This window comes from Tachypleus tridentatus, chromosome 8 (genome assembly GCF_004210375.1).
Source record: "Tachypleus tridentatus isolate NWPU-2018 chromosome 8, ASM421037v1, whole genome shotgun sequence".
Lineage (NCBI taxonomy): Eukaryota > Metazoa > Arthropoda > Merostomata > Xiphosura > Limulidae > Tachypleus > Tachypleus tridentatus.
In genome coordinates this window covers 74819236-74844343 of record NC_134832.1, presented here as the reverse complement: position 1 = coordinate 74844343, position 25108 = coordinate 74819236, and the positions used below count along the sequence as shown (strand labels likewise).

Below are 25108 nucleotides of genomic sequence, written 5' to 3'. Positions count from 1 at the left end.
CCAAATAAACAACGTGAAAAAACAAGAAACGCAAACACCTTCTGGTACTTTCAACAGAATTATAAGCAAGAACCTGAAGTTAACGAAGGCTCACAAGCTTACAACTACATCTTGAAACCGACAGCAGTTTTTATTTTTAAAACTAAAGTCAAACTATTCCATATGGATCTCATATATTTAAAGTCCCTCTAATGTACCTTGGAAAGTCTGTCAAAATATTTATCTAACACTGACCTCGTCATCCTTTACAGAAACTTGTTACAATATAAATTGCAATATCAAACAAGAATTCGTATATATACGACCATCAAAATGAACACTGTCGATATATCAGAGGGGTAGTTCGTTATAGTTTTTTTGGTTTTTTTTTTGCAAAGTTACACAAAAGACTACCTGCACATGATCGTCCCTGATTTGAACAGCTAGAACAGGAGGGAGTCATTTAGCAAACAGCACCCACTCTTAGGCTACTCTTGTTTGGCTGAGTAATGGGATTTGACCATCTCCTTTACAGTGTACCCATGGTACCAAAGTATGAAGCATGTTTTGGCGGCAACAGGTCAAGCACCATAAACATTCGTATTCGTGACCTGAGAGTTCTATCTATCAGGCTGTGACTAGCCCTGGAAAATAGTTTCGTGGGTAATGCAAGACTTAAAAAAGTACTTTCTTACAAAGTGCAATTAAATAAATTAACCGTCAGTGTATATGTGAAAATGTAGTGTATTTGGTCCTATAGTCTTAAACACAAAAGTTTAGGGGTGTGTCCGCTGATAAGTGGCGAACTGCTGAACCAATTGTTACCAAACTTGGCATTCTCTTTAGGACACCCATGGAATGACACGGAGGATTGCTGTTCATACCGGATCCTCCCCCTCTGCGTTAAACACAAACTAGTTTTCCATTAAATTTATAAGGATCTGCATTTTTTCGTATCTTCGATTTTGAAGCTCCAGTTACGGCTCTAAACACCTACCTGTACAACAGTGTTTTTGCGTTTTACAATACTAACTGCATGCCACTCAATGAAATACATCACACAAACATGCATTCTTGATATAAAAAACAGAAAAAAACAACTAAAATATCAACAGTTGTGGTACAGTAGTTACTTTTGTAACAGCGTTCGATTAACGAATGTATTTTATTGTGTTATAAGTTCAAGTATAGATGTTTGTATTTACATATTAGTACGAATTAGTGTGTTTACAGCCGTTTCAATACCGCTCTGTTCAAATATATGAAGATGTACATATGCAAATGTTTTATGAATATAAATCAGAAAAATTATTATATGAGAAAGTGAAAATACTTTTTTGTTTTTCAAACAATCCAAATGACGTTATAAAAGTATTCGAAAGCTGCAGTGTTCAGGTGTTTAATATATCGTTTCGGTCAACTGCTCTTGACCGTGTATTTATTTACCATTACACAACTGCTGTTTGAATATAACAAAAAGTTCGGTGACCTGCTGTGCCATCTCTTTCATCAATGTGAAGTACCAGCGTTTTTATGGGTAATTTTCACTCTGTTACAAATTCGTTTGTTACGTGACAATGACAAAAGCTGAAAACACCTATACAGACTTAAGATTTCATAACGCTAAGACACAGCAAGTTTTATAAACCAGTTCCACTCAGCTACAACTTGGATAACATACTAGAGATGACAAAGTGAAACAACTATGAAGTAAAGCGTGAAATTATCAACTGTAATTTCTTCACTTTTTTTTTTATCTTTGTGATGCAACGTTCTGGAATATGTACCACTACCTTGCAGAATTAAGTATACAGTCAGTTACACCAAGAAATTATCTTAAGTCGGAAAAAATTACAGTTTGATTTTCAATGGTTCAGTGCTTTGCTAAATTCTAAGAAAAACCTACTTGTGTACAAAAGGAACGTTTCCTATTCACAACCAGAACGAACTAAACTAATGGCTTCACCCATTTAACATACACAAAACCGTACTACTGTACATTAACACACGGTGAAGTCAGTTCCAAAATGTGTAAAACAAAAAGCAGACTGGAATGCACTGAATTCTATACACGTTGTTCGCAGAATTGAAACCACACTAAGATATACATACACGAAACTCTACTCGCTTATGAGGTTAACATTAAATATTCCTTTTAATATCAGAAAAGTGAAATGGTGGTGGTAAGTTAGAACGCATACGATGTTAAATAATTCAGTTATTTTATCGATACATAATATTTTTACATTCACACTCTGAAACAGCTGTCATCAGCATTCGTTTTTTATTTGTTTTATTAATGCTACCTATCCTTTAATCATTTTAGCAATACTGAGAGACAATACTCAAGCATGAACTTTTCCCTCGAGAAGGATTCGTATCAATTCAGAAGTGTTTTGCTGCGTTGGACAATATACGTAATAATTTACAAACGTAGTTACATTTCACAAATGATCGTGAAAACCAACTATTAAATATGTGGAAAAAGTGGAAGATTATAGTGGGAATGCAAATTGAATTAACTTAAATTTTATTAGCGGGACTCTACATATAATATCGCAGACGTAACTGTTTTGTTTGTTTGTTTTGAATTTCATATAAAGCTACTCGAGGGCTATCTGTGCTAGCCGTCCCTAATTTAGCAGTGTAAGACTAGAGGGAAGGCAGCTAGTCTTCACCACCCACCGCCAACTCTTGGGCTACTCTTTTACCAACGAATAGTGGGATTGCCCGTCACATTATAACGCCCCCACGGCTGAAAGAGCGAGCATGTTTGGCGCGACTGGGATGCGAACCCGCGACCCTCAGATTACGAGTCGCACGCCTTAACACGCTTGGCCATGCCGGGCCGATGTAACTGAACTGGTAACGAAACTAAATGTTTCGAACTAACGATCAGTCATACTTTAATCATCGTGATGATTACAAAAAAAAAAAAACACACCTCTGGATGGCATCTTGCGAAAGCTTTTTTTTTTTTAGCCATGTGTGCTTTGCCCGCCTGAAGAAATCGAACCTCGGATTTTAGCGTTGTAAGTCCATGAACTTACCGGTAACCCACCTCTGTAACAACATCATATACATCATCTGACATAGCTGAAAACTAGAGCATGGTTTATTTATGTGTCCATGTAAATTACTGAAGAAAATAGGACCAGCGATATCTGCATCACACACTAATTAAAAATATCACAGTTTATTAAAATCTAGCGTTAATAATATTTCGTATATAATACTTCGTACAAAAATGGACCAAACGATTTTTTTTTCTATCCTTTGCAATAATTTATGCTATTTCTAAAAATCTACAAGTAAAAACCTGCTGACTCATTGGTTTAAAATCATGTGACGTGACTACTACTGATTAAAGGTCTGTACTACGTCTTAAAACACCTACAAACTTATCCTAAATGCCCAAAAATAAACATCAAATGTCCACAGATGTATTAAAACATCTACAGACGCTATTCAGTTACGAACGCACTTCAAATACTTTGTATTCATAAAACATTACAAATAACCCTAAGCCTGATACAGATCAGGCACAGAGGTTTTAAATATATTAAAAAAGTACCCCACGCATGCTCTTTTATAATCAAAGATTTAAGTTTTGAACAACTATGTATAGAATTACGAGAGTGAATTTAATAATGCTTGGTAGAATGAGAAATGAAGATGAAAAACGGAGTCATTACAACAATTGTAATGGGTATAAGTGGAAATAAGAGTTGACACTGCGAAATAAGTAGGTAAAATAAGAAGGATTGTAAAAAGTTAACCTTAGGAATGATATAACTCAATTTCTCGTCAAGTGAAACATTTTGTGAAACTATTAAAACGACCGACCACCTAAGTATCTCGAAACTGTACTGAACTTCTGTAACAATGAACTCATAAAGCACAAAAATCTAACAAACTAAAACACCAAGTCGCATTTACCAGTCCAACCATCCTGTGTTAAACTGGGAGTAAATCAACAAAGACAGTAAACTAAAAATTCAAGTTTGGCGCTTCATTTTACACATTTATTCCGTGAGGACAAGGTTGTAAAACAATTACTTCAGTATACCAACAAATGCTTATGACACATTAATAGATGGATTTCAAACCAAATTCATATCAACTTCATACGGCTTTATCATCATAAATTCATTCTTTTATTAATTATAGTATTTTAACAAAGGGTGGGGTTAGAGTAGTGGTTTTTCTTACGCCCTCCTTTCTAAATACACCTTTTGTTGCCCCCTCTCTTCCTGCACCCCTGTATAAAACCAGCTCTTATTAAAGTAATACATAGATTAAGGCAAACTGTTCCAGTTTACTCATCAATTTAATGTGGATGATGTCTTAAACTTGGATCAGATATGATCCATCTTTTGCTGAAATGTTCACAAAGCATCTCCACTCCCTCCTGATTCTTCGCGGTTTCCTTGGGGCCGTTCTCCACGGACTTATAACACGGATTTTACATTGTAAAGTCCCTAGAGAATATGTCACAACCTAACTCCCCCTTCAACAAATGAATCAATAGAACTGAGAAACTTTACAAGTTTGCGAATTTGCTAGAGTCACACATAAACATGCACACCATCACTTCTATGTGGCCCCACATTTCATCAAACTCGTACACGTTCTATGAAGTTAGAATTATTTCCACATACATTTACTCCACACGATGATGTATTAGAACATTTAATCGTTTACTTAACAAAATGTTAATATTTTGATACACACACCCTTTTAATCTGCTTTGTGTCAGTTGAGGTTTAAACCAAAAAGGTACATGTAGAGACTTAACAATAAAAGCTAGTTTACTGAAACGATCAGCGGTTAGAGCTTGATAACTTTAACGTTGACAGAATCTCTTCACCACGTACATGTGTAAGATCACGTAATAAAAGAAACATTCTAAACTTGACAGCTGCAGGCTTCTTCTATGTTGGAAATTTTTGTGTTAATAATCTGATGCAACATATACAATACGTACGAAGCCCCAAATGGTTAGAATTTTACATGTGTATCCTTGCTTTATACGTTTTAGTAATATATATATAAAAGTATAATAAACCCAGTCATAAATGTTCGATTATGCACGTGTCTGATTACAAAAAAATCATTTTACACAGTAGCCGTTTGCCCATTCAAATAAACACTTCCAGAAAAATACGAAGAAAAACTGGAAAATACAGACTTCCCAAAACTAAGATGTAAATTATTTATACATAAGAAAATAGTAAAAAATAAGCTGTGCGTTTCCAACAATTTTAAAGCAAAAAGAACTAAGACTGATATTTAGAAATTCAAGTCAGACACCACAGTATTAATGAAATAGTAAAAACAAATTTTCGAAACCGAAAAGACCTAGATATAAATATGTAGACCCGAATCTCTCGCTAGAAACGTCCTGCGAATAATCTTGAACATTTTCTAGAAAACTCGTTTTCGATCGAAATTCGTTTTGCCTGAAGTTAAAGGACTAAAATGTCTAATTTTCAAATTCAACCGACTAACGAAGCTTTAATTGAATATTAATATCCTTATTCTAAAAAAAATAAATAAAACATTTTTTTAGCTAGTGTCATTTGACCATCTTGTTCAATTCTATTATCACCAATTTGTTTAACCATAGCAACAATGCTGCATTTATAATATTTACTTAAACTCGTATTACAAGTTTTCTTTTTTTCCTAGTTGACTTCTCACATCAAGTTACTATCGTTTAAGAACATGGGCAGCTTCAATTTCAGTGGTAAGCATAAACAGTTTACGAAATAGCTTTAGAGCTGGACAGTATAAGAAACATATATAACAATATAAAATGTTCTCTTCGTGAGTCCTTAGTGGCGATTTATTTTTCGTGCGCACTTCATTCAAAATCGTTACTTTTATCAAACTATTTATTAGAAGGGAGAAAAAAATGAGTAAACTAAGTTTAAATTTCATAGTTAAAATAAGTTAATTATTTAGACATGCAGCTTATGAAATCAGTACAAGTTTAATTACAATGAGAAAGTTTGGTAAACATGCTTTACGCTACTTCACCGTGTCTACAGTAGACAACCAAGAAACAATAGTTACATACAAAGGTAGTGTAAGGGTCCACATTAGCAGGACTTAATGTGGCTTTACTGGATAAAGAAAAAGTTTAACGATTTGGAAGCCACCACACATATGTCCGCTTCTCTTTTTTTTTTCAAACTACAACCATTGTGACTGTTGGTCTTCATATCGATACACTTATTGATAAAGTTAAGAGTTCATTCATCTACTTGTAGTGTGTTAAGTGTATACTGCTAACTGTAAATAATTTAATTCAGCACTTGTATCTACTTGCAGCTTTATTGCTTTCATCGAATAACATTCGAGTATAGATGCAGCCAGTTGATGAAAATAATTATTGTCACTGAAGGTTCTCCCATGAGTCTTCCTAACACCTTTATTTGTGATGTTTTCACACTTAAGAAAAAGTTGTTCCATCTTCTGAGAATCACAAAAACACGAAGTTTTCTTATGAATTCAGGAGTTAAACACATTCTTCACGATTCAGAAAATACAGTTTAACAATTAACAATTAACAAATTTAATGCAAATTGTTTCAGATCCGCCCCGATAACCAATAAAGAGATCATATCAAATTCGCATCTCTGGGATCAGAAGCACATTAAGAAATCACCAGGATGGAGAAAAGTCGCTCATCATTGCTGGTGTCGCCAATGATGGGACGCAATTTTTTAACTTAAAAGTGAAACACCCATGATGAATATCATTACACAAGTGACAAAAATGTCTCAGTCGCCTGGTTAAGATTCACAGATGGACATGTCTCATAAGATGCATGAACTCAAACTTATAACATGTTGCGTGAAGTTGTATTTGGTATTTGTAAGACTTTTTTCACCCTATATAAGGACAGTTTTCCATAAGATTTATCGAATAGTTTCAGTGACTAGCAACAGCTGAAGCGACTAGTTTTAAATAGCAAGTTTAACATTATGATGAGAATACACGATCATTACGCCCATTAAGACAAATAATACAGAGTATTTTTGCAGGGATGAAAGAATAATATAGATATTTTGCGATTTCAATTTCTTTCCATAAACTACTCTCAAACTTTAAATGGATGCAATATTTTACTTTCTTGATCTGGTCATCAGAATATGAGAACTCAGTAAGCCATTTCGGTAATCGCAACTGGCGGAAAGAAATGCATGTGATGCAGAACGTAACACGTGATGTTAACGACTTCCTTAAGGCTTACAGAGAAAGAAAAACAATGAGATTGACCGTGGATATTATCAGACTACGTCTTCCATCTTTTGGACTTGGAGCATAAAGACAGTAAACTTGACAAACACTGACGAAAGTGGTTGTTGCAATTAAAAAAAAAACAACTCAAATGGTTTTTCCAAAAATCTTTTCTATAACAGCTGTTAAGCATCTGTGGTTAGAATGGTTCGTTAAATTTCAAAGAAACAGAAAAGTGTACTTTGCTTAATTTTTGTTCTTCGTTCCAATAATCTACAAAATATAAAAATCATATTCCTTAAAACAATACTACACCGTTTATATAATTGAATCACCAAGATATGAAAACTACAACACTGTCCTTTGGTCGACAGTAATACAAAAACTCATTTAATGTAAAACCGATAAATACTGTCAGACTGACGACAAATTTAATTCAAGTTGTCCTTCAAAGAAGGCCTGTCCTCAATCCAGTGGAGAGAGAGAAAAAAACGTTTTGACAAACACCGTCAATCTACATCTACACGTTTCACGAGAACACGCACACATGTAGTACCAACAGCAGACCACTTCATTTTACCAAGATAATTGCTTTTCTAAGTAGCTGTAACAGCCTACGATACAATTTTTTCTTTGTTTTATTTGTTTGTCGTGTTATATTAATAAAACTTCGAATATTCGGCCTTATATTTTGTGACGTACAAACAATCCTCTGACGTCAAACTTGTATGATATTCTTTACTCGCTAACGTCATCTGCACGTATTAAATCGTGTATCTTATCCACTACAGCCGTCTCCAACCTTTGACTTTTTTCCTACTATCTCTCTGTCCATCCATTAAATCAGATGAATGCAGTTTTCGTATTTACATTATGTTCAATACAGGCACAGTACAAACAAATCATATGTATATTCGCATATAAACGATGGTTCGTTTCAGGAACGTTAGACCACATTTTAATTACTAAAGTTTAGAATATCATCAGAGACACCTCATCATGCGCATTGCCAACAGAAAAAAATATTGGTTGGTTTCTGTTATTACGGCATTCATGCTTCAATATGTACAATATGCTCTATAAAAATATATTTGCGTAGTTAGTTACATCAGTTCACACATCCATGATCACGCATAGAGATTTGTGCTTTGTACGTGTATTTCCATTTTCAATAACACCCAGTTTACCGGAAGTACATACACCTGTGCTATTTATTTAAAGCATTTGACATTGAAATAAAGCTACAAATACTAAAAATAAAAAACTGTCAAAGCTTTTTTTTATTATTACTGACACTGTGAGCTGCCACACCTTAATTGAAGCCATGTCTAGTACACGTACCTAATAACTCTTTTCCACTTTATACACGATCAGAAGCAATGACTTGAAGCAGATTTTCTGAAACTTAAACTCCCACATTGGGGTAGAGTGCTGGCTATGAGATCATAAAAGATATTCTCAATGGTGGGGGCAACATAAAAGTTTGAAAACCCCTGGTTTAGAGTATAAGCTTCAGAATGGTAGGATATTATTACACACCTACACCCTTAACTTAGAGGGTGGTTTTAATAACGATAAAACGATTTTTCTGAGAGCCACGTGCCAATATTCACACGTTAAAAACATCTATATTAATTTACAGACTGCATACAAATTTCAATCTTTATTCATTACAATATTAACATACATCACTGTTGATTTGATTTTGTTTTCAATTTCGCATAGAGCTACACGAGAGCTATCTGCGCTAGCCGGCCCTAATTTAGCAGTGTAAGACTACAGAGAAGGCAGCTAGTCATCACCAACCTCCACCATCTCTAACAGTGAGATTGAACGTCCCCTTATAACGTCATCACGGCTGAAAGAGCGAAAATGTTTGATGTAACAGGGATTCGAACCCGCGATACTCTGCTTACGAGTTGAGCGCCCTAACCACTTGGCCATGCCAGGTCGTTATCGTTGATAATCGGGCTAGTTAATGGTAGTATAAATATATACGGATTCACTGTTTAACTAATTATACCTGCAGAACAGTAGTTTACACACACACATATATTAAATCAACACATAGTTGTCTTCGGTAGTTTAAACTAAAACACACTCATATTTTTCTCAATAATATAAGTACACTTAACGTTATTAGTGTAAAGGCCAGGGGTACCTCAATCTCTCTAGGTCTTGTATGAACAGTGGCGTTATTCTCTGCACCTGAATCCTTTATCACCTTTTATCAAGACGAAACTACCCCTTTAAATCAGTGTGTACTGCTGCATAACAAACATAATGAAACTACTTGTAGTGTCACCAACACTGCCACTTACATACTTGTTCTAATCTCAAAAGCAGGTTAGTTTATATAATGGTAAGTGCCCACAACTGCCAACAAACATTGAAATCCTTTATATCAATGCAGATTTCCATTAAACCGTTACAAAACAGCTTTGAAAAAAAACCTTTCATTTTCTCCCCACCCAAAAAAACCAGCAACAACACACCACAATAGAACAGTGAAACAAAAACCACGTACAAGACATATTCACTTGTTACTTATCCCAGCACTTCCCTACCCGTGGTTACTTGTCCCAGTACTTTCCTACCTGTGGTTACTTGTCCCAGTACTTCCCTACCTATGGTATGAGTACCCCTGAAGGCACTCGTACAATTATCTGGGAAATAAGAGAAAAACTCTGAAAAACATCAAAAACAAATTAAACTTCACGACTAAAAATTGGATGGCAGTCTTAGTGAGTTATTAAAGTATTACATCAGCCAACACTCAATGTTCACATATTTCTGGCTTACCCTTGAACTATTTCTTAGGATTCACTGTTTATCAATATAAATTACTCTTAAATTTAAAAAAAAAAAAAAAATGTTATGTGTGTCAAGAGTACATCTGGTTCAAATATTTGGCTGGGATACGATTCATAAGGTTGGCAACCACTAACTTACCCTATTGAAAACAGTCCAACAGCCTTCAACACAAAAAGAGATGTCCACACGTTACGCAATTTTAAACCGTAAAACAGTCACGCAACAAGTGACTGTCCACATGTTTTTATTCTACTTTAATCAGTCAGTAACGTGACAGTAGCCAACATTAACTAAAAGAGTATTATCCACTTCATCTGGGCGTCCACTAACGTGAGCTTATGTAAATTAGATGCAAAACTAGTTCTTTACACTGTAAAACAGCCTATTATCATCATTGGATGACTTCTTTCAGGTTATTCTGATGCTATAAAAGAGTTAGTGAAATCGAAATAAGTGCATGTTCATGTACAAAGCATCTCACCACATTCCTTATTTCGCGCTCTTCCGACTATGATCCGAAGCTAAGGAGGTTATTATAATCTTTCTCTTACAAAATAACTTTAAAATAAAAATTAGCTAAGGCTAAAAACTAAATTACGATTAGCCCAGTACTTTCTATCCAAGATAAAATCAGAAATAAAAACGTTAATGCTAGAACTGTACATGCACAAAAACTGTTACATATTTCTATTAAGATGATCCATTATGTATGTGCTAACTTAGCATCCACTAACTTGCTCAATAACCGTAACCTGGGGTATGGTAACTAAAACTGACCGAGGATGTGTATGGGTTATTTTGTTTTAGTTTTTTTCTTACCCGAGAAGAGGGATAAAAGAAGATCCTGAAATGGGATACATTTCTACATTTTTTTAATAGACTTTTGGCTTTTAAATTAAAGACACAAGTATCAGTCAATTATTACCTTCCACAAAACAGGATATGCAATTAGTATCCAATGAGGCCATGAGGATTTAATAACAAAAGAAAGAATGTTTGTTTGTTTGTTTTGAGTTTCGTACAAAGTTATACGAGGGCTATCTACGCTACCCGTCTCTAATTTAGTAAGACTAGAGAGAAGACAGCTAGTCGTCACCACCCACCACCAACGCTTGGGCTACTCTTTTACCAGCGAATAGTGGGATCGATCGTCCCATTATAAAACGCCCCTCACGGCTGAAAGGGCGAGCATGCTTGATGCGATGATAGGGTCCTAAGCCGCGACACTCAGTTTACGAGTCGAGCGCAACTAACCACCTGGCCATGCCGAGCCTGAAGAGGAAAGAAGATAAATATTATATAACATTTTACCATTGTTACTTTCTTAAGTGGTACCGTCGGTTACTTAGTAATTAAAAAATATAAGTACTGCAGACAAAGCTGTCAATTTTCAGAGCAATGATACAAGAACCATTTTATCATTCGCATTTAGCTTATCTCTCATAGGAAGTAAATAAAGATAAATAACATTAGCTTTACACTCAATCCATTAACCCCAATTTATTATGTCATTATTTCAGACAAGCCCCCAGTTTATTATGTTACGTCACATGTATAAAAAACTATACTAAAACACACGTAGACACTAAAATAAACGTATAACGGTAAATCCGTAACACCATGTAAATAAAAAAAATACATTATTATAAGTGTCTACAGACATAGTTACAAAAAGGTTAGTACAGCGAAAAATAAATCTTCACTGGAGGTATTAACAAATAATTAAGCTAACGGTCTCTATATAATTCACGTTTTCTTTTATCTTTTTTTTTTCCCTACCTTAATCGTTCTAATATAAACTTTTAACTTTTAGGTAGTCGGATTTATTTAATACTGACTAATAACTGGCACGACAAGATAAAACACGCATTAGTTGAAATAAACACATGTTGAATGCTGTATAAGGTTTAGAAGATATTTACTTCACTGAGCTATGCCGATTAGTTCTTGTCACTTTGTTATATCCTCATGTTACACAAGGGGAATAAAACAGACTTATTTACTAATCTGCAATGATTCTTTCTTGCAACTCTTAGTTATATTTTTATATTACACATGGAATACAAGAGATTTACTTCACTCATCTGCACTGATTAGTCTTGTAGCATGCGAAGCCAAGTTTGTTTGGAAGGTCTGTAAACACTTACAGTCAACTTTTTTTAAATATTAATCACAATAATACGGAAAATAGGGAGACATGCTAATAACAAGTTAATTAAATATTGTTAATTTTAAAAGGGGATTAGAGATCGTGAAAAAGTAAAGAAAGGAATTAATCTGTCTAATGTTTTCACAGTTTCTAGTTATAGGCTTGAAAATATACACTTTCATTTTGATTTTATTTGTTTCTGTACTTTTTCAACGATCCCTATTCCCCTTTCTAAATTAATTTTTAATTTAACTCCTTTCTATATCCGTTTATGAAGAATATAGTACAAATTACATACGTGTACATATAATCAATTGAATGTTACATGTTTTTCAACGGTTTACTGCTACATTTTTTGTTCTTGTTTTTTTACATCCAACCATTACTGATCCAGGTGGTTTTGTATCAGGTTTCATGTAAACAAGAGTGTTTAACAAGCGTCAAGTACAAAAAAAAAAGCCGCTCATAACATCGTATGTATTATATATTTATATCCATGTAAATCAACTTTTAATAATAAATAATCAACTTTTTAAATAGGTCATGGACATTCACAGCATTTCGTATAGAATATCTGTCTACTTTTTAGTACAAATCATGCTGATTGTGCTGTAGACTGGGGAAACAATATAAACAATAGTAACAATACTAAATTACGCCTCATAAAATCAGCGAAGTACGAAAATCAGTAGAATAAATCACCACTCACAAGAGTAGAGAATTCTACTATGGTAATCGTCTACAGTTAGAAAACTGAATGAAACAGTCACAGGAAAACCACATAGAGACAAAATACAACACTGAATTCGAGAAAGGATGGTTCCTCGACTTGGCAATTTCCAGTTAATTTGTTATAAATTATTTTCCAATTACTGTGTATTAGTAAAACATCAGATTTTTTTTCAATGGCAGAAAGTGAAGAACTTAGAGAAATTATTCAGGGCAAAAAAACGAAGACGCTTGAATCTATTTTAAAATTACTCTATGATACACACAATACTACATTCATCATCACTGCCCAATGTTTCGTCACCGTTTGTTCTGTAGTGGCTTGTAAAACTATAACCAATAATAATAAGACTGGAAACACTGTTGTAAACATACATCTTGTTTACTATAATAAAAGGAAGCTTTTCTCTATGCGTCTGTGTATGTGTGTGTTTTCTTATAGCAAAGGATATCTGCCAAGTCCACCGAGGGGAATCGAACCTCTGATTTTAGCGTTGTAAATCTGTAGACTTATCGCTGCAGCGGGGAACGAAGCGTTTCTGACTAGTATAAGCCGCCCAGTGGAACAGCGGTATGTCTGCAGTCTCACAACGCTAGAAATCGAGCTTCGATACCCGTGGGAAGAGCACAGATAGCCCATTATGTAGCTGTGTGCTTAACTTCAAACAAACAAATGACTAGTATGATAGTGGTTTCTACGTTTATGTGATGCTTGGATAGCTTAGAAGAGCTCATAATGGATGCGAAAAAGGTCGTTGAGAATTTTGGAGGCTAAAATTTTCACTTTGAAAAATCACCTTAAAAATAGCCCTACAAACTTTGCAAGAGTTTGTTTAATAGCTGTGAAAAGATAATGACACAGTATACCTAGTTGTTCTTGCTGTAGACTTTTGTGCTTGAATGACTTCGAAGAGAAACTCGGTCAATAGCGATGAGAAAAACTGATAAAACATCTCCTTCCCTTTCAAGAATTAACCTAAAAATAGTCCTATGACCAGCGTGAAAGTTGTATTAGTAAGTTTGTCCAGGTTTGCGGGAAAAAAGTGTGAATAATAAGAATATGAAGAACAAATGGGTGAATTTTGAATTTTATCAATCGGATTTTTTTTTCTATTATCAATAGTCTTAACCAATGAGATAGAAGGTCTTTACTAATGTTTCAAGAACACGTTTTTCTTTTATGACGGTTTTTACCTGTATGTTCTATTATAATTTTTGTGAAATTCCTCGGCCAACTGTATTATGAAATAGTACTGTGGTTCATGATTGTTGTTATCGCCACAGTATTCACCAACTAACATGGGCGTTATATTTAGAAATAAAGTTAATAAGAAATTTCAGTATTATAGTATGTTTGAAAAGTACATGAAACTAGGGGAAATTTTTACAGAATTTTCACCAAACGACATCGCTGAGATTCAATTACTTATACAAGTTCAAGATCCGTCACCAAAACAGAACTACTCCAACTTAAGAATGTTGAGGTCAATATATTTCTTTATAACATACAAACATCATCATAGCTGAAACCGATCTCATTATGTTAAGTGAAATGAGATCTCATTTTATTTAGATAGAACAACATCATTAGTTATGGCGTATTAAACACAGGAAAACTGAAAAGCACAGAATATTCCCGAAGAAAATGGAGGTAGCAAAATCTTTAACAAGTGTACCTTTAATTAAATGTTCTTCGACCCTCCGCTTCAAACAATTTTAAAGTATTTTTAAAACATTAAAATCGGATTAAGCTCATCATTTATATTGTAAGTGTTATTAACACCTAACAGTTACTGACGGAAGAGCATATGAATAACAAAATGTTGTTATGTGTTATTTCATGGGTACATTGTTATTGTCTATTTCTCGATTTATAGAAAATGCGATTGTGATCTTATACGAAATGGCATCTAAAGTTTTTCTGTTGTTTTTTCTTTCTGAAAATGGTAGTTTATGGGCTGGGGGGGGGTAAGGATGAGGGAATATGTTCTAAAAGTAGTGTGTCATGTGACAGTAACGACTTGAGATGTCAAAGAACGTCTGATCTATCAAAGCTTTTGAACATCTTGCAGGAACGCCACGTGTACACTAAGCCAACAATGTTGTCTAATTTATCGACTAGTGTAACTTTTTTTTTTTTAGCAGTAGCGAACTCTGTTATTGATACATACACTCTTCGTTGCTGCTTGGACTGACGTACACAAAACATAATTGTTACAAGTAACAACTTCAGAAAATAACCTAAAATTACTCAGTTGTAATTGGATAATAATTCATGTGCTCCTAATTGTCACAGGCTCCTAGGGTTAAAACCACATTAATAAAGTGTATCAAACAACTTGCTCACTTTCCACCTCAACTTGCTGAATTCTAGTCAATGGCTCTGAACTACAGACGAAGATATAGATTGGAAAGAAAATAGATTGGGTGTTAAGTATATTATGACCTTTATGCGTTTTAGGCTTCTAGTGCACTTTTTAGAATAGTTAACTTCTGACCTATATAATTTCTATACTCTTGATCACTACTTAGTAATAAGTGCCTTACGAATGTGTATATACTTTTAGTAAGATTAAGTCTAAAATAGCATTCCCATTTTTAAAATATAAGCTGTTCCGCTATAAATGTTTCTAACACAGCTTATGGCACTTTCGTAAATTATAAACACTTTCACTACCCATTTTTTGTTCGATGATAATTTATAACCTGAAAATACAAAGAATATTAGAAATTTTATGCAGCTGCTAGTTGCAAGCTACAATGTGCTATCGTGGACTGCTAGTTCCAACTGGATCATTACAGTTCGGTATCACAGAATATACCAAGCCTAAAGTACGTAAATATACGCCAACAATCTGTGTATTAAGTTAAAAAAAAATGCACGCAAAATCTTTTATTTCGGCCAGTTAAAGATAAGCTTAAATCCATTAAAAGTGTATATGTGTCATCCAAGGTGTAAAAATTACAACAAAAGTATGCTTTATTTTCAGATTAATCAATACTTGAGCATTTTTCGTACAAGAACATTAATACAGCTAAAATAATATTTACTTATATAACTGTGTTTAATTAATTATACTGACGAAAATCTTACCCAAAAGCTTACGAGGCATGTTATATAGTCAGCTTCTATTATTTTGTCTCCTTGATGTGAGAACACAGAAGACTAGGAGAGGATGGACATCTGTGGACACAACTACGTCGTTACTTTCTTACCGATCATATAAGATCACGTGACAAATCCTTAATGAAGTACTAGTGAAGACAAGCCGCCTAACCTGTTACTGCAGGTCACCCATAAGACGTTTATAATACTGATTTATACAAAACTTTGATGTTCATAAGGGCAGACAGTGAACTGGTAAAAATCAAAGTTCAGCACTGTAATTTGTCGGTAAAGAGAGACTTAAACATGCCACAAATTTAAGCATCGGGTTAAATTGATTCAGCGTTTTCGCTCATGTTAGTATTCATCGAGTATACGCGTAGCGCGTGATCATGTCTCAAGTAAAGCACGTGCAAGCTTTCGTCACCAGTAATTATCACGTGATCATGTTATGTTCATTTTTAGAGCTGATCTCGTCGCTTGTTTCTAACCAAATTCGAAACGTTTCATCTTTATTATTCTGGCTTAGGAATAGCCTATCAAATTTCATATCCTGGCAAAAATAATTCAATTTTGATATATTCTAGACAAACTGATTAACATTTGTGATTCTAAAATACACCTCAATTTTAAACTAGCCTAACCAGAGTTATTTTTAAGTTAGCTAAACTGCACCCAGAAAGTTTCGCAGAAAACAAGCCGTAATTCTGTTAATTTCCAGCCTTGTAAAAGGCCTACACCGCAAATATGTTTAATGACGACATCCTGTTTGTATACACGTCTTTCAGGCAATGAGCGACTCTGGTATTCACCCTACTAAGACCCCCTTTTCTTCTGCGTGTGCACACAATACATACCTGCAATGAATACTCAGACTAGTCCAACTAAGCAGGTGGAGAGGGGAAGTTATAATACTGAGATGGGAGAATCGGAACGGAGGATGTTGGCGGGCTGAGCCCACTCACCGCTAGGCCATTGTTTTTAGGTTGGGTGATTATGTAAAGTCACGAACCTACACTTATTTAACCATATCAGTGTATTTGTTGCCAAAGGAAACAAATGTAGAAAGATACTAAAAGAAACCATATTTATGATCATAATTTTTAATTTTACGACGAACATATCCAAAATATTCATTTTTGAAGTACGTTGTCTTTGTATCACATACGCAAGCGAGCATGAGAGTTTCCACGTGCGTCAGTGTTAGATAGACACTGAAGTAAAGCCGGAGTTTCCAGATAACAAGCAATTACATTTTAATCTCGTCATGTTACTAGATCAGCAATAACATCTGCTCCATGACAACGTGGGCGGGGTCAATGCTTACTGTTTCAGTGCATCTGGTCCTCCTTTCACAGAATAGAAAGCATCACCATCTGTAGAGCTATTACGTCATATTTTACTAACCTGGACCAGGATACGTCAGATAATGAGTAGAACGTGCTTCTACCCACGTTTGGAATCTCAAGTTTGCGTTTGTCAAGGAAACTAAGTGTATAACCTCGTAGTTGAGGTCATATCAAAAGTTATTCATTTGTCCACAATAGACAAAAATACACATTTACAAAGAAAATATACGATTATTCTGTAATGATTAATAATAATAAAAAGTTCAAGCAATTTTACCCCTTTATCGGCATTTCTAAAGATGGTTACGTCTCAGTCTTGAAGTTTCTCACCTGAGTGTCTAGAGTCTACTACACATGTCGTGTAAAGTGCCGTTCTGGTTGATTCTACCAAACAATTTCCTTCCTTTTTAGTTTCATAAATCAAATTCTGTTTGAGAAAGGCAGGTTTGTCAATAAAATATTTCCAAACAGATATTTGTTAGCTTTATCCCCTGGTGGTACAGTAGTAACAACGCTAACATACGTGGTTCGATTATTCGTTGCTGACACAGAAGACAGCCCAAAAAGATTTTGCTCAAGAAGATAAAACACTCCATAACATTGGAGGACGTCAAACAAATTATACAGATTAAAAAAGTCAAATTCCCACTGAGAAGATTTGGTGTTGGGTGTTTTCAGTCAGAAGGTGCCTTACACGACATTTGTAGTAAACGCCTAGGGCGTCCTCCTTTAGAACTGCTGACCAGGGGGATGACAAGTTAACAGCATCTGCGCCGCCTACACGGAATAACGAGTCTAGAATCGTAACGCACTCGCAACTGAAAGTGTTCAGCGAGAGGGATACCATGGATCGAGCCATGGACTGATTCGTAGCTACCTCCGGTCCCACAGTGAAGAAACAAAACATTCTTCGCCAAATCTAATATCAAAGTGACTTCCTTACCAGATATGGTAAGTGAAGTTACTTAAATTATCTAAAATTCACAAAACGTTTAAGGAAAATAGCGTGTGTGTTTTCCTTATAACAAAGCCACATCGGGATATCTGCTGCGTCCATCGACATGGATACATAAACTTACATATTTAATTGCTACGTAAAAAATACATTTTATAATTATAGATTCTTTTTACGCTTTAATAAAAGTAAAGTTTCTTCCTTGTTTAACCTTCCTACTACTACATATAATACATTTAGACACACAAGCACACATATATATAATCATGAACTTTTTTTTCCCATTTCTATTACAGAACTAAGTTAATTCTTCTACATTTACATACAGTTAACACATTATTTAAGAAAGGTGTTCCATGTCAGGTACTTCAATGGTTGATCGTGCTGTTTGGTGGCCTTAATTTTACACAGTTGCTCAACATTGTAATTCCCATTGTAACAAGCTTCTGGTAAAAACAGCGGGATAAATTTTAGACCACACACTCGATTAACTTTCCAAGTTCACATTTAAGCAGACCAAACACAAGAAACTAGTAGAATTCAAATGGTCCGCATGGCCAGGTGGGTTAAGGCGTTCGACTCATGAACTGACAAACGCGAGTTGGAATCCCCGTCACACCAAACATGCTCGCCCTCCCAGCCGTGGGGGTGTTATAATGTCACCGTCAATCCCACTATTCGTTGGTAAAAGCGTAGCCCAAGAGTTGGCGGTGGGTGGTAATGACTAGCTGCCTTCCCTCTAGTCTTACACTACTAAATTAGGGACGGGTAGCGCAGCTTTCCTTTGTGTAGCTTTGCGCGACATTCAAAACAAGAAATCAAGTGGTGTGGGGGGGACAGAGAATTTATATTTTAAACATAAAAATAAATAAATACATAAATAAAAATAATAAATATTAATGTAAAAAAAAGTGTCACCAACAAACTTGACATTCTGCTGATAGAGCAAAATAACAACTATATATGTGCCACAATACATGGACATTGCCTGAAAAGGATCAGAATAATATTCAGTTCAATAATTACATATTCCAATCCGGCAAGACCATAAGTACGGGGAGGAGGAAGAGGTCATAGAGAATCTGACCCTCCAGGGTATGAACATTTCTTACCCAAACACCGATAGAAAGAGAGAGAGAGAGGGAGGGCAGGGATGTAGGCAAATAAGTTTGTTGTTATACAGTTTTTTTTTTTTCCTTTTAACAACTGGTACCAAATTACTTAAGTGACAAGAAGTTATCACAATATCCTAGAGTCAAACTCTCATAAAAGCTTTATATTTGCATAATTATGGTATGTGACCCTCTGTTGAGTGGGTCACAGGGTACAATACTAACAGTGCCATGCGACCTTCTGGTGGGTGGGTCATGGGGCACGTTATTAACACTATTGGCAGCCAACATGTTAAACCGTGCTTCTCATGATGACAGGCGTTGATTTCGAAGATTGTCTCGACCAAGCTTGCAACTTCATATTCTTGTTTCTGATCGTGAACCAAACACCAGAAAATAAAACTAGCTTCGTCGAAAAGGCTTTTGGGGCCGGTGGGATCTTTTTCGTGACAATAGTCTATGTACAAGAGATAAGAGTGTTATCCATGACTGACTTCACTCGTTCTATTGTACAGGATGTCATGTTTCCTTGGAGAATATTGGGGGCTCTCTTCTTCGAAATGTTATATTTTTGGCTCTACGCCGTTTAAAAATTTCGCTGCACTAAAATTCTTCCTCGAACATACTGTGGTGTGTTCCACCTGTCATGATTCTAACGTGGCGGTATATGGCTACGAAACATGTTGACCACGGTGCCACGGCTCATATCCATGGTGACATGACATCTTAGTGCGAATAACCCTCTGTATGCGCATTGTATAGACATATTGATAGCTTTTCTAGTGTAGTTACGTTTTGTTATATAAGCTTTATATAACTTATTTTTTCCTCCATTCTTTAAGTCTTATAAAAATTGTTTACTTTGTCCACAATAGTTTAGTTATTTCGTTCTAACTTTTCTCCCACAGTCATGTTTTATTAGACTTATACTGGTATAGAATAACAAATAAATACCTCAGACTGATAATTTAACTTTTAATGTATCTATTTTGATCAGGAAATAGCACTTAAAGCACAGCAAAAGTTTTATTATTACTATACAAGATCACAAAATTTACAAACGTGAAATAGTTATACGTGAGAAATTCGTAATTCAAATACATTTTAGCACCATCTATTATAATCGTCAATAGTATCTGGACAATACGTGAATAAAGTAAAGCTGTGAATAATTAGAGAAACAAGCTAGAAATTTGAACTATTTTAAAGTTTTAGCATTCGAAAGTCACACGCATGCTTTTAGTGATAATTATTCACAATTTATACACAATAATATATACTGTTTTTCTCATCTCAGTTCAATACAGTCAATGTTAAAATAATGTACACTTTCTATAACATATTGTCCACGCACTTTTTCGGTTAAATATTTCAAAGGTTTACGATTTGAATATTTTATTCTCTATGATATTGTTGAATTTACACATTAGCAGTTTGAAAGATGAAAAAATGTCTGCCTTACAAAAAATTAAAAATCAAATAAAAAGAGTCCAAAGCTATAGTATACACTAAAAAGTAGAGTTACTTCTTGGAATTTCATGTGCTTGACTATTAACGTTACAGCGGAGTGGTTTCGTTAACTATCAGCTGAGTAAATACGACACAAATCAGTTCAAGTATAACTAGCCAACTGTGGACGTGAAAATACAGAGAAAGACAAAGGCCTGCATTCGTGGAATAAAAATTATGAATAATCTTTCCCAATTTTGTTGGCTTAAATCCTTCCGCAAGACCAATTACCAATCACTTCTCGCTCGACTATAAAAACGTCGACGTACCACACCATGATCACGTGATATTTCAGGAGGGTTGAGAGTGAGTAGATCAAACATGGATGTGTTGAACACGTAAATAAATGTAAGCGTAAATGGTCCCTTCGACAACGAAATTCTGCTAGTGGCGAGTGAAATGAACGCAAGAAGACGTCTCCGGTTCCATGGAGCTAGTTTTCCGCTGCGAAGAAATACCAGCTGTTTGAACAATCAGCTGTAACTGTTCATGGTAGACTAACCATCATATAACAGACATGGTATTTCAACAAATTTTAATAATTTTTTCCTCAGAAATATTTAAAGTATACAATAAATCTTGAAGAAGAAATAATGTACACTAAATTGTACACCTGTATTAATTATATTCTTTCAAATGAAATGGACTTCGGAAAGGTACAGTAGAATGGATTTTCTGGCCAGTTTTAAATTGATTATTTGCTAATTCCAGCTTAATAAAATATTATCTTTATAGTACCGTACAGTACATAAAACGTAGTTTGGTATCATTCCCTAGTGTTAATAGATATTGTGTTTATTTTATTGCAAGAGTTACACACACAAAAGGTGTTTGGCAGAGGTGTCGCTAGGTGTTTAAGCGATTCGGAGTTCTGGCTAATAGGTGCAGGAATTTTCGGCGTTTCAGCATGAAATCGATCATGGTTTTCTATTCTGATATTTGGCATTATTTCCCATAATACTTAAGGTAACTCTGGTGTTTTTTGCACTGTTTGTTAGTTTAGAATTAAAAGCACAAAGCTACACAATGGGCTATCTGTGCTGTGCCCACCGCAGGTATCGAAACCCAGTTTTTTTAGCGGTGTAAGTTCGTAGACATACCACTGTGCCACTATGGAGCATGTGTTCTTTGTAATACACACGAAAACACAGTGTTTGCTATTATCTGTTCAATACCACAAGAGAACTAGTGCTGTTCGCCATGGAATCGGAGATGTCTTTGTGCATTCATTTCACTCGCCACCAGCAGAACTTTCGTTGTCGAGAGGACCATTTATGTTTACATTTATTTACATGTTCAACGCTTCAAAATTTGATCCATTCTCAACTCTCCGGGAATATCACGTGATCGTGATGTGGTACTTCGACGGTTTTATAATCGAGTAAGATGCGATTGGTCTCACGGAAGGATTTAAACCTACATAATAAAATACGGTGTTCAGTGCTGTTTCTTATAGTATTAAAAATAGTGTTTTATACAGTAGAAAACACTACATTTTGTTTAGTATTTCCTTGTACAGTACATAAAAACCAAAACAGGATTTCATACAATTCTCTGTAAGTCATACAAAAATTAGTGTTTGTTCTCTTTACCACAGTATATATGAAAATACAGTGTTTGTTACACTTCTCTGTACTTATTGCCAAAATATGATGTATAAAACAATGTTCTTTACATAAAATGGTTAAGAATTTACCTATTAGTTTTTTCCTTAGGATCTAACTCTTATTACTTCCCCTGCTTGCTCCACGTGTGTTGTAAAGTGACAGTGGGGTTTATTGTGTTAGACACACCCCTTAATATTTGTTTTCTTTTTATTTAGTTATTTTTAATGCTATCTCAGTATCCTTGCTACTTATTGTACGGTTCTGTTATTCGTTTGATATTTTTATTGTCTTTAGTCTTTAAAAGTTAGTTTTTTTGTTGGACTACCTATATTGTCCTTCTACCTCACCTTCACAGTCCTTGTAAGAACACGAATGGAAGCACAGGAGAACATGTTACGTTATATTAACAATAATACATCTGCTAAACCCAGTGCTGACGAAGTTTTTCGCAGAATACCAGAGACATTTAGACCGGCTAGATTACGAAAGACATAGCACTTCGTCTGTGCTACATATATCATTAACTTCCATTAACAACAACTGAACCAGAACCAGATTTAGCAAGTGAATTGCAATTATTATAAATTTCATTCATTTACAAACCAGACCTTTAATGTATGAATTAATAAAATAGTGTATTTTATTAATTTTTAATATACTTTTTGTATAACTTTCTATAACTGCTTGTTTACTCGTTTTGAATTCGCGCGAACCTACACGAGGGCTGTTTGTACTAGCCGTTCCTAATTTAGCAGCGTAAGACTAGAGGGAAGGCAGCTAATCGTAACCACCCACCGCCAATTCTTGGGCTACTCTTTTACCAACGAACAGTGAGATTGGCCGTGAAATTAAACGCCCCCACAGCTGAAAGGGCGGGCATGATTTACAACTGAATATTTATCTAAATAATTTATCTCAAATATTAGGATAAAGTTGCACTATCGGAGCTTTTATTGCGACATTTTGTGAAGAATGTGTATATACTGATATCAATAATAATACGTCAAAAATGAACCATTAACATATATGCATTGTAAATAAGCTATACTGTATTTTTTTATTAGTACTCTAATTAAAAGTATTGATTAGTACGTTTGGTTCATCTATTTTCATTTTTTATATTATTATCTTAATGTATAAAGATTTAGGACAAACCTAAATTTTCTCAGCTAGCTGAATCTCGAAAGTTATTATTGGGATTACGGCCGAAAATATTATTAAGAGCGAAAGCACTCAACAGAAGCAATAATACATTCGAATATTTGTAAACAATAGAGTAAGAGCAGCATATTTAATTAGCTATTTTCATGACTAGACTGATTTGTAGTTATGATCCTTGAAGAAAGCTAAGTTTGTTTTGATTATAATTAATTAATTAATAATAATTGATTTTGATATTCTTCCAGATAATACATATAGAAGTTTGGTATTTCTTATTGTTCTCACTAATGAAAAAGAATCTACTTTTGGTATTGTTTCTGTAATGGATAAAAAAAAAATGTTTGATACTGTTTTCTACAGTACCTACCTAAAACGTGGTATTCCATACTGTTATAGTACACGACAAAACAGTGTTTGGTAATGATCTCTTTAGTGTGAGATAAAACATTTTTGCTTTTATTATATAAAACAGATAAGTCACAATATTTAGTAATGTTCTATTTATACACCAGGAATACATTTTTGTATTTTTCTCACAATAAAGCATGGTTCAATAGTATTTCTTATAACATATGAAAAAAATACTTTGTTACTGTTTTGTGCAAAAGGCATAAAATATTGAATTTTCTCTAACAATTTACAATAAAACGTAGTGTTTGCAGATATCCTGGGAATTAGTATCAATTTAATTGCTATTTTAAAAATAACACGAAAATTTGTTCAGAAAAAGTATTATATGCTAAAATTGAAAGAAACTAAACGACTGTACTAGAATTTCAGTACACAGTTAAATGATAAAGACTATAGAATTGCAAGTAGAAATATTAAACGTGAATAACTAAACAGACAAAACAACGTACTTTGAAGTTAAGTGATTAAAAACGAATAATCCTTCGAGTGGTAATGACATAATAAATTTACGATAATAAATTAGTCCACAAATAGAAACACTTGCGATTGAAAAACAATCAAACAAGAAGCGCATTATCTTTACCGGGTCTGTCAAGGAGCTGAACTGCTGTTGCTGGAAAGTAACCTGTTTGAGATGTGTGGTTCTTTTGGAAAATAATTCCTTTCCAACGTCCATTCGAACACTGCTGCAAGACCTAGTGGAGAAGGGAAACACTTTTATTTGATGTTTTTTTTTCTCAAACCATATACGAATAGTGGAATGAAGTCTGATAAGTATTCTTTGTTAGTCGCACATTTGTTACCTACATAAATACTGATGCTTAATAAATAAATGAGGAAAGTTCATATTGGCTGCCTACCATTTTACCGTCCATTAAAATGCTGCTATCATGAATATAGAAAGGAAACAAGAACAATGCGAAAACAAATAATTTTATTACTGTACTCGTTCAAAACCCTTCCAAATGCAGCTCAAAGA

At 34.5% G+C, this 25108-nt stretch overlaps 1 protein-coding gene across 5 annotated transcripts in view; it reads right to left on the bottom strand.

The window, feature by feature from the left end:
- Positions 1 to 25108, bottom strand: part of LOC143222691 (caskin-2-like) — a 222330-nt gene that overhangs the window by 34140 nt on the left and 163082 nt on the right. For 4 of the 5 annotated variants that reach the window (XM_076449533.1, XM_076449537.1, XM_076449534.1 and 1 more), the window contains one exon: positions 24713 to 24824. The exons of the other annotated variant lie outside the window; for it this stretch is intronic. In XM_076449533.1, the coding sequence (XP_076305648.1) occupies positions 24713 to 24824 (112 nt within the window). The remainder of the gene's footprint in view (positions 1 to 24712; positions 24825 to 25108) is intronic. 5 annotated transcript variants of the gene reach the window in all.